Genomic DNA, 11,773 nt, shown 5'->3' with positions numbered 1-11,773 from the left:
ATGTCTGCAGTCTCTGACCATCTCCTGTACTATGTCTGCAGTCTCTGACCACCTCCTGTACTATGTCTGCAGTCTCTGACCGTCTCCTGTACTATGTCTGCAGTCTCTGACCACCTCCTGTACTATGTCTGCAGTCTCTGACCACCTCCTGTACTATGTCTGCAGTCTATTGTCCATCATCCCTCTGTATACCATCTGTGTGTCTGTGAGCAATGTCTCTGTATATATATATATATATATACTGTATACACACACGCACAGTGCTGTTGGCTCTCCTCCCTGTGTCCGTTACCTGATAGTGTTCGCTGAGGAGTACCATCCCCCCCTCCCCTGGGTTCTCCGAGTGTCACCTGTACTATTGATACCCTGTGTGGGCACCGTGCCCGGCATGGCCTCTGCACACTCGGCCCCTCGCTGTCGCCTCTCATTTAGGTAAACTGCTCAGGAAAATGAACCTCTCATGATGTAAATATCCGTTCTGACGGGTTTTAAAGTCCAAGTATTTCGGCTGCTGTCATCTTCATCCCTCGGCTTCTGTACTCGGGGAATCACTGACTTAGAACAAACATGAAGTTACTAAAGTTTGTGCTTTGAGCCGGTCTCAGCTGTCACTGTACAGTACTCTATGACTTGGAGGTCTGAGCTGTCACTGTACAGTACTCTATGACTGGGAGGTCTGAGTTGTCACTGTACAGTACTCTGTGACTGGGAGGTCTGAGCTGTCACTGTACAGTACTCTATGACTGGGAGGTCTCAGCTGTCAATGTACAATACTCTATGACTGGGAGGTCTGAGCTGTCAATGTACAGTACTCTGTGACTGGGAGGTCTGAGCTGTCACTGTACAGTACTCTATGACTGGGAGGTCTCAGCTGTCACTGTACAGTACTCTATGACTGGGAGGTCTGAGCTGTCACTGTACAATACTCTATGACTGGGAGGTCTGCGCTGTCACTGTACAGTACTCTATGACTGATGGGTCTCAGCTGTCACTGTACAGTACTCTATGACTGGGAGGTCTCGGCTGTCACTGTACAATACTCTATGACTGGGAGGTCTGAGCTGTCAATGTACAGTACTCTATGACTGGGAGGTCTGAGCTGTCAATGTACAGTACTCTATGACTGGGAGGTCTGAGCTGTCGCTGTACAGTACTCTATGAATGGGAGGTCTGAGCTGTCGCTGTACAGTACTCTATGACTGGGAGGTCTTAGCTGTCACTGTACAGTACTCTATGAATGGGAGGTCTGAGCTGTCACTGTACAATACTCTATGACTGGGAGGTCACGGCTGTCACTGTACAGTACTCTATGACTGGGAGGTCTTAGCTGTCACTGTACAGTACTCTATGACTGGGAGGTCTCACCTATCACTGTACAGTACTCTATGACTGGGAGGTCTCACCTATCACTGTACAGTACTCTATGATTGGGAGGTCCCGGCTGTCACTGTACAGTACTCTATGATTGGGAGGTCCCAGCTGTCACTGTACAGTACTCTATGAATGGGAGGTCTGAGCTGTCACTGTACAATACTCTATGACTGGGAGGTCACGGCTGTCACTGTACAGTACTCTATGACTGGGAGGTCTTAGCTGTCACTGTACAGTACTCTATGACTGGGAGGTCTCACCTATCACTGTACAGTACTCTATGACTGGGAGGTCTCACCTATCACTGTACAGTACTCTATGATTGGGAGGTCCCGGCTGTCACTGTACAGTACTCTATGATTGGGAGGTCCCGGCTGTCACTGTACAGTACTCTATGACTGGGAGGTCTCACCTATCACTGTACAGTACTCTATGATTGGGAGGTCTGAGCTGGGTCATGTGTTTGCTGTGATCAGTGTACATGTGATATACATTTTATATTTATAACACTCTGTTGTATACAATGTTTCCTCCCGGCGCGCAGACACGTGGAGTGATGTGCGGAGTGATTGTAGAAGTTCCATCACACACACCCTCCCCCCCTCCCGACTTTCATCATCTTCCTTTGTGAACTGTGTGGTTTTGCTGTAGCACATGTAGCCGGCCCCGCCTCCCATTCATTTTACTCTCAAAGGCCCCTCCCCTCCGCATGCTGTCAGTGTTACATCAGCCTGCACGCTGCACAGCGAAACCGGTTCATTCTGGAGATCGGCTTCAATAGAATGCTGTGACATGGGGGCCGCTTTTCTGTGATGGACCCCGCCGGGTCTTTTGTCAGCCCCTCCCTCCGTCTGTCACCAGATTCTGGTGTCTTCAGTGCCGCCGATCAGCCATTGGTTGTTGTTTTTTATGATCTCGCACATTTTCTTTTGTGTCTTCTTTCATTCAGTAACATTCATTATCAGAAAAATGTAAGTGAAAACATGAAAAGATCGGACAATGTGAAAAAAAATCCTTTTCAATGATCCTCTGATCAGCTTTAGAGATGGAGGAATGACGGGATCAATACATAAAAGAAATTGATACAGTGCCGATCGTCCAATCCATTCTTTCCGATCCGACATATATCAAAATTGATGAAAAAGAATAACATACAGAAGCGGTCACATGACCTTTCTTAGATGCATTAACAATATTGATTGATAAAAGGATCACATTATAGATTGTATGGGCATCCTCAAGGCGATCCTAACCATGAGCTGATTGGCATCGGAGAGAGCCCTTGTGCCGAGCCCTGATTGGCATCGGAGAGAGCCCTTGTGCTGAGCCCTGATAGGCATCGGAGAGACCTTGTGCCGTGCCCTGATTGGCATCGGAGAGAGCCCTTGTGCTGAGCCCTGATTGGCATCGGAGAGAGCCCTTGTGCTGAGCCGTGATTGGCATCGGGGAGAGCCCTTGTGCCGAGCCCTGATTGGCATCGGAGAGAGCCCTTGTGCCGAGCCCTGATTGGCATCGGAGAGAGCCCTTGTGCTGAGCCCTGATTGGCATCGGAGAGAGCCCTTGTGCTGAGCCCTGATTGGCATCGGGGAGAGCCCTTGTGCTGAGCCCTGATTGGCATCGGAGAGAGCCCTTGTGCTGAGCCCTGATTGGCATCGGAGAGAGCCCTTGTGCTGAGCCCTGATTGGCATCGGAGAGAGCCCTTGTGCTGAGCCCTGATTGGCATCGGAGAGAGCCCTTGTGCCGAGCCCTGATTGGCATCGGGGAGAGCCCTTGTGCCGAGCCCTGATTGGCATCGGAGAGAGCCCTTGTGCTGAACCCTGATTGGCATCGGGGAAAGCACTTGTGCTGAACCCTGATTGGCATCGGAGAGAGCCCTTGTGCTGAACCCTGATTGGCATCGGGGAAAGCCCTTGTGCTGAACCCAGATTGGCATCGGTGAGAGCCCTTGTGCTGAACCCTGATTGGCATCGGGGAAAGCCCTTGTGCTGAACCCAGATTGGCATCGGTGAGAGCCCTTGTGCTGAACCCTGATTGGCATCGGGGAAAGCCCTTGTGCTGAACCCAGATTGGCATCGGAGAGAGCCCTTGTGCTGAACCCTGCTTGGCATCGGAGAGAGCCCTTGTGCTGAACCCTGCTTGGCATCGGGCTCGGCACAGTTCAGTGGCCCCGGGTCACAACTGTTGCGTGGAACATTTAAAGTGACCCCGTCATCTGCCCAGATAGAGCAAAGCAGCAGATGCAATAAACTGCCCGCTCCCATTCCTGCTGCCGCTCTCTTATCTTCCACCCGCTGGAGTGATATGAAGCGACCGTTATTTCCAGATCGGAGACTGTGACCGTCGCCCTTCCCTCTGGCGGTGCTGTGCCGGAGTTGCCAGCCACCAGGTCCGAGTATTGCTGCATTGGGTTTGGGAAGAAAGTCCTTAGACTCGTGTTACTTCTGCCCAGATGGGTGATGAAGTGTACCTGTTGTGTCACCCTGTGTAGGATCAGTTAAAGGTACCCAGAGACGTCAGATGACAGCTGCCCGAGGTAACAGTATCGAGCTGAGTCAAAAGTCTCACGTCGGTGGGTTTGCACAGATGCCGCTGGGATCAATCGATCACACAGGGTAGGAAGACTCCCAGTTATTGTTCCAGTGCCCCCCTTCCTCCCTCCATGACAGAGCCCAGTTTATGGCGAGCTCTGAAGATGCTGCAACTGGAGAGCAGTTGGATCATCACCGACCTCTTTCTAAAGTCTGTGGCCAGTTGTACCGTCATAGAGATCCATCTAAATCCATGATCGTGCACCGGCAGACCTCCCCAGCGGACCATTTCCGGGGGAACCTGGTGATGGGATAGTTAAGGGCTGATTGCTCGGGGTGTCGTCCCTGTATAAACATGTACGCTCGGACTACACATGTGTGCAAGGTCACATGGAGTGGTCTCTTGAAAACTCTTTGGTATAATGCAACCGGCACTTCCACATTCCGTCTCTTATCTGTCAGTATGTTTTGTAAGTTTCTTCACCAAGCTGGGAATAGTTTACCGTCCTCTCATGGGAATGGCTTTGGATCCCGGGTGTCCATAGACTGCGGCCCAGCTTACAATGCAGGTGGTGCCATGGTACACTTTGCTGGGATCAGTCTGTAGCCTGTGATTGTTGTAGAACAAATGTTTATCCCGCCCGGTGATAAGAGACAAACAAAGAAACAATGTTTAACATTTCCATGTTCTGTGGACACTTCGCAGTCTGTGTTTTGCTGTTTGTCTGAAGGACGTTGTCTTGTAGGAATTTCTGTTTTCCTTAAATATTGATAAGAACTTGTTCTTGGCTCTCAGTGATTGTTGAAGACTTTCTCCAGGCTGGTTGGAACTTCGTCCACCAATGTAATGTCCCCCAAATCAGTGCCAAGTGTCGCGGTTGTCAATGGGCTTATTTCAGCTCTCAACTGGAGCCCTCAAATGGCGGGTGTCATAGCTGATCACATGTCCAGCGACCTGGAACCTGCAGTCCAAATGGAGGCTAAGATGACACCTTGGCTGTAAGGGATAGGAGGTTGTGGTTCCCCTTTAAGACTGGGCAGTGACAGGTCCGATTTATTTTACATTTGTATTGCTATGTTTGCAGAGTCACACCTATTGTATTATGTGAAATATACAATATGGTATAAGTATGTGGACCCCACCCCCTTTCAAAATGTGCAGGAAGTCGATTGACCTGCACAAAGCCCTGACCTCAACCCTACTAAACACCTTTGGGGTGAATTGGAACCCCTCACAATGATGGGGTTCAGGTGTCTCCAGTGAAGGTTTCTGTTCATTCTACATCGTACAAAGACATTGCAGACAATTGTGCTCTTCCAGCTTTGTGGTCACAGTTTGGTGAAGACCCTTTTCTGTTCCACCATGACTGTCCCCGGTGTACAAAGCCAGCTCCATGAAGACATGGTGTGACCAGTTTGGTGGAGGAACTCGAGTGTCCTGCACAGAGCCCCGACCTCAACCCTACTGAACACCTTTGGGATGAATTGGAATGCCAATTGTAAGCCAGAAATTCTCATCCAACATCAGAACCTGACCTCACAAATTGGCACAAATACCCATAGACACTCTCCAAATTGTTGTGGAAAGAGTGGAAGGTGCAGTAGCCACAAAGGGGTCAACTCCTTATCAATGGCCATGGAGGGGACAACTCCTTATCAATGGCCATGGAGGGGGCAACTCCATATCAATGGCCATGGAGGGGACAACTCCTTATCAATGGCCATGAGGGAGGCAACTCCATATCAAAGGCCATGAGGGAGGCAACTCCATATCAATGGCCATGGAGGGGACAACTCCATATCAATGGCCATAATGGCCATGGAGGGGACAACTCCTTATCAATGGCCATGGAAGAGGCAACTTCATATCAATGGCCATGGAGGGGGCAACTCCTTATCAATGGCCATGGAGGGGGCAACTCCTTATCAATGGCCATGAAGTAGGAAAATTCATATTAATGGCCATGGAGGGAGGCAACACCATAGTAATGGTCATGGGAGGTGAGGGACTCTATATTAATTCAGACAGCTTCCAACTATGACCACAGGCCGGGGGTGGACAAGTTAAGCCAGTCTGTCCAATCCAGGAGCCAGCAGGATCTTTTCAGGAGCCAGCTCCATTGATGACAATTAGAGTGTCAGTCACAATGCACAACATTCTCTTTTGATTGCTGTGCACCTTTAAGGGCTTAGTAACCCCCCTACCACCCCCCACCGTCTCCCAATATTTGCTCGGCCATTATATAACCGCGCATACCAACGAGAAAAGAAAAGTACCAGCTGGCGCCGGGCGAGACTACATCTGGGGCTGATTTTTTTGCCAGTTTAATATATTGTTTTTTCGCAGTCTGTTCTTCATAGTACCAGGAACCTCCTCGACTCCGACCCGCCGGGCTCAGCCCTGACTTCGGGCCGTCTATTTAAAACTAGACGGATGAGGTGGTTCAATAATCGGTTAAACAGGTTTAAGACGTGATTTAGTAACGTAAGAAGCCTCTCCCGCCCGCATCTCCTGAAAATCCTGTTTACCTTTCTGCTCGGAGATTACTGATCCTGTGTTTTCGATGCGGCTATTAAAGGTACCCTGTGGTTCATCTGGAGAGGGGCCCGGGCTTTACCAACCCTGCCCAGCGCTTTCTGTGGACTACTGAAGATCTCCTATGGTATGGAGATGAGTAAAGAGGGGGTGTTCTGTAGTCCTGGACACTTCCTATCTTAGGGGTGTCCTATCCTAGCTTTTGTTGTAGTACTCACTTCTAATCCAGAGATTTACCCTGCAGTACTTCTTTCTCACCACAAGATGCCTGCTTTCTGATGGCTGGCATCATGCAATCCACTTCCTCTGAGCCCAGGTTCCTGCCCTCTTCTCCTATCAGCATGCTTCTTATCAGCACACAAACTGATTGGCTCCTAGTGCTGCTTATCCCTCCCCTAGTCTGAGTTCGGCTGTACAAGTGACTGTAAGAGGGTCACATTCAGATACTGACATATTCCAATATCTTAATAAATACAGAGCTGTTATATGTGCCGGAGTTCCTAATTATTGCCGTAAATCAGAGTTTGGCTGGTACAACATGTCGGGGGGCGGGGGGGATGTGCAGGTTGTGGCCGGCTGTGCGGGTTGTGGCCGGAAGAACTTGTAGTAATAACACGGCTTTGATCTCCATCAGAATTTGGGAAGCCCGGTGACCTGTGCCAGGCCTGCTATGCCGGGGTCACTGGAAGGAGCCACTCGCTGCAGTGTCTGAAGTTCTCATCTCCACACAGAGCTCCCGTCTGGCTCAGCCGCAGCTCACAGGGGCTTATACAAATGTTTGGGATTGTTGTGGCCCCCGCATATAGAAAAACAAGTTGTTCTTGAAGCACTGAACCCTGGGGGCCCGAAATGTCAGTGATAATGCCGTGGGCTGGGCTGGTCTTGTGATCATGAAAAACATGGACAGATTAGCACAGCGGGGCGCCGGGCAGAGCAGACGGGGGCTTATTGTGAGCGCAGAGTCGGCGTGAGCTAATAACATGGCTGTATACTGCACTGACCCGTGCCCCCCCCCCGCATGGATTATAGCTCACCTGTAGCTGCACTCATATAGGGGCCACTGGGTGTCTATTTGTGTCTTCTCAGATGGGGAGATGAGGGCCATCGTATTGGGAAATTACTCATTTGGACCCTTAAGTACTTGTTGTGTCCCTGAATAATATGACACTTGGGGATCCCAGAACACTGACACTTGGGGGTCCCAGAACAATGACACACTGACACTTGGGGGTCCCAGAACAATGACACACTGACACTTGGGGGTCCCAGAACAATGACACACTGACACTTGGGGGCCCCAGAACAATGACACACTGACACTTGGGGGTCCCAGAACAATGACACACTGACACTTGGGGGTTCCAGAACAATGACACACTGACACTTGGTTGCCATTGATAAGATTCGCACTGTTACAGTAGACTGTCAGCAGCGTATTTCTGTATGATAACAGAACTTCCTCAGACTGTCCATAGTAGAATTGCCAGGGGGGTGTCGGGGGTTGGGCTTGTTTTAGATAAAAGACTTCTTATAGTGAATTTCCTGCTGAGTCAGATCTTCCAGTGAACTCATTCTCTGGCGGTGGATCATTCAATGGCACACGTCATACATACGAGAAGTCCTCCCTCCCTCGTGCTACGTCTTCGGGGGCCCCTGTCGCACTCTCTGTATACACAGAGCCAGAGAGGAACACGTTGTAACTCTACTACAATCTCTGTGACTAATCCAGGATGTGAAATGTTGTAGAGGATGTTAAGAGTGGCTCCCGGCCAAACTCCATGCATGTGTGTTCTGTCGGATGTAAAGGGCAGAACTTTTTTTTGTTTGTTTTGGGTGGAGCGGGGAAGGTTAGATACCCTCTGTCAGGTTTTTATCGCTATCCGTGTCTCCTCTCTATTTGTCCTGGTGACAATTATCACTGAAGTCATGGGGAATCCAGAGTTGTCACCATAACAGGAATGTGACTTGTGGGGTGTGTATGGTATTCAGACACCTTCCATCTAACAAAACCCGAAAAGCTGATATTTCCCGTTTCTCCGCTTTCGTCAATATAATATAAATATAAGAATATCCAATTTTGTTCTATAATCGCCTCCAGTTTTCATGGCGGGCTTTTACCTTTTAGAGATTAACATTGCGTAGAGTTCCATCTTCCCTTCTCTTGTCCCAGATACCTCTACATCTCTCTCAGATTGGTAACGTCACTCTCTTTAAGCAGCCCAGGGCTGAGAAGCTCAGGGGTGCGCATGAGAAGCTCAGGGGTGGGGCTGAGTAATTCAAAGGCATAGTAGACAGCTCAGGGGTTGGGGCTGAGAAGCTCAGGGGTGTGGCTAAGCAACTAAGATGCATAGTGAAAAGCTCAGAGATGGGGCTGAGAAGCTCACAAGGGTGTGGATGAGAATCTCAAGGGATGGGGCTAAGAAGCTCATGGACGTGGCTGAGTAGTTCAAGGGCATAGTAGACAGCTCAGGGGTTGGGGCTTAGAAGCTCAGGGGTGTGGCTAAGAAGCTCAGATGCATAGCAGAGAAGCTCAGAGATGGGGCTGAGAAGCTCAAGGGTGTGGATGAGAAGCTCAGGCGTGGCTGAGAAGCTCAGGGGTGTAGTTGAGAAGGTCAGGGTTGTAGCTGAGCAGCTCAGGGGCATAGGGGAGAAGCTCAGGGGTTTGGCCGAGAAACTCCAAGGAATAGTGGAGAAGCTCAGGAATGGGGCTGAGAAGCTCAAAAGTGTGGATGAGAAGCTCAAGGGTGTGAATGAGCAGCTCAGATGCATAGCTGAGAAGCCCAGGGATGGGGCTGTGAAGCTCAAGGGTGTGGATGAGAAGCTCAAGGGTTTGGATGAGAAGCTCAGGGGCATAGCAGAGACGCTCAAGGGCATAGGGGAGGAACTCAGGGGTGTGGCTGAGAAGCTCAGGGGCACAGGGGAGGAGCTTAGGGGTGTGGCTGAGAAGCTCAGGGGTGTAGCGGAGAAGCTCAGGGGCAAAGCAGAGAAGTTTAGGGGCATAGGGGAGGAACTCAGGGGTGTGGCTGAGAAGCTCAGGGGCACAGGGGAGGAACTTAGGGGTGTGGCTGAGAAGCTCAGGGGTGTAGCTGAGAAGCTCAGGGGCAAAGCAGAGAAGTTTAGGGGCATAAGGGAGGAGCTCAGGGGTGTGGCTGAGAAGCTCAAAGGAATAACGGAGAAGCTCAGGAATGGGGCTGAGAAGCTCAGAGGTGTGGATGAGCAGATCAGGGGTGTGGCTGAGTAGCTCAGGGGTGTAGCTGAGCAGTAGGATGTATGTGTGAAAACCACAGGGGGGGGGGGGGGAGTTGGACATTATTTTGGCTTTGGCTTGACATATAAAGACTTTCATTTTGAAGGGGGAATGCAGAAAGAGGCAGCAAACAAAACCCGAGTTTGCTCAGGAAACGCGCAGGGTGAATATAAAACAATGTATCTAAGTTACAATAACACATTTTATTTTAGTTTACTCTCATTAGAACCTTCCAAGTTTCACTTCCTCTGTATCATTCTTCTCGGTACCGAGCTGTCGCTTTTCCATAACCATTAATTTTCAGCCCATCGGTTCACGGCGGAGAGGCGGCACCGGTGAGGTACGGGGCAGGCGTCTCCTCAGGCCTCCGCCATGCTGCCTCAGTAAGTGAACTGCCTGCAGTCGTAGGGATTTAGTTTCTTCCCCCACATTGTGTTCCATGATAATTGGAGCCGCAATAACAGACTGGCATACCTGGCAAGAGACACAATCTGACCTTTGTTGGGCTGCGACTGAACAAATCACCCGCTTGCATAGCATGGCAGCTCTGGGGCCCCATGAGGGGGGAGGGGGGGTTGCTCCACTGTGGCACTATTCCCAAGGCTACAGAGGGGATTTAAAGGGCCACTGTACGGGAATTGCATTTCATATTTTCATAAATTATTAGTTCAGATTTCAATTACATTTAATGAAGTTTTGGGAAAATAGGGGAGGGAAGGACGGAGGACAGATAGAAGACTGAAGGCAAGGACGGAGGTCAGATAGAAGACTGAAGGGAAGGACGGAGGACAGATGTAAGACTGAAGGAGAGGACGGAGGTCAGATGTAAGACTGAAGGAGAGGACGGAGGTCAGATAGAAGACTGAAGGGGAGGACGGAGGTCAGATAGAAGACTGAAGGGAAGGACGGAGGTCAGATAGAAGGCTGAAGGGGAGGACGGAGGTCAGATAGAAGGCTGAAGGGGAGGACGGAGGTCAGATGTAAGACTGAAGGGAAGGACGGAGGTCAGATAGAAGACTGAAGGGGAGGACGGAGGTCAGATAGAAGACTGAAGGGAAGGACGGAGGTCAGATAGAAGACTGAAGGGGAGGACGGAGGTCAGATAGAAGACTGAAGGGAAGGACAGAGGTCAGATAGAAGACTGAAGGGAAGGACGGAGGTCAGATAGAAGACTGAAGGGAAGGACGGAGGTCAGATTTAAATAATTGCAGTACATTTCCGCCGTAGAGATCCAGCTCTGCCGTCACGTTGTATCCTCCTCTCGGGTCACGTTGTATCCTCCTCTCGGGTCACGTCGTATCCTCCTCTGGGGTCACGTTGTATCCTCCTCTGGGGTCACGTTGTATCCTCCTCTGGGGTCACGTTGTATCCTCCTCTGGGGTCACGTTGTATCCTCCTCTGGGGTCACGTTGTATCCTCCTCTCGGGTCATGTTGTATCCTCCTCTGGGGTCACGTTGTATCCTCCTCTCGGGTCACGTTGTATCCTCCTCTCGGGTCACGTTTTATTATGTAACATTTATAAGAAGCGGTTTTGTGATTTTGTTTCGCCTCTAATGACACTTTTCGTTTCTTTTCTCCTTTCAGTGCTGCTGACCGCCATCAACTGCTACAGTGTAAAAGCGGCGACGCGCGTCCAGGATGCGTTTGCTGCGGCGAAGCTTTTGGCTCTGTGTCTGATTATCATCCTCGGCTTCATACAGCTGGGCAGAGGTGAGTCTCCCCCGGCAACGGAGGACATTGTAGATCCGCCCAATATACAATGATATATAACTATTCGCTGCCACAGCACAAAAAGGTGACACCTATGAGCCAGCGACGCGTTTTTCGTTGTCATGCAGTGTACGTGTTTGCATTCCGGTGTCACATAGCAAAGCCATGAAAACAAAGGGAACCTGTAATTTGGCCACTCAGGACAAACCAACACCCTAATTTTAGGAGACAATGTCACTTGGCCCGTTCAGTGATCATGCCCCTCCCACCCTCGGGCTTTTTTGTCTTACTGAGCCACCCCCTGCTACAGCATTCCAGCCTGTCTCTGATGTCAGAGGGATGATGTCATTCTCCCGCCTTCCCGGATGTCATACCCAGGC

General features: G+C 50.3%; 1 protein-coding gene across 1 annotated transcript in view; it reads left to right on the top strand.

Annotated features, from left to right (window-relative positions):
• SLC7A5 (solute carrier family 7 member 5) overlaps positions 1–11,773 on the top strand; it is a 43,732-nt gene that overhangs the window by 2,889 nt on the left and 29,070 nt on the right. The window contains exon 2 of the mRNA XM_018560557.1: positions 11,268–11,393. Within this exon, the coding sequence (XP_018416059.1) occupies positions 11,268–11,393 (126 nt within the window). The remainder of the gene's footprint in view (positions 1–11,267; positions 11,394–11,773) is intronic.

Source organism: Nanorana parkeri, unplaced genomic scaffold (assembly GCF_000935625.1).
Source record: "Nanorana parkeri isolate BGI_ZX_2015 unplaced genomic scaffold, ASM93562v1 scaffold465, whole genome shotgun sequence".
Lineage (NCBI taxonomy): Eukaryota > Metazoa > Chordata > Amphibia > Anura > Dicroglossidae > Nanorana > Nanorana parkeri.
Note: the sequence above shows the minus strand (reverse complement) of the source record. Positions and strands in the feature narration are given on the sequence as shown.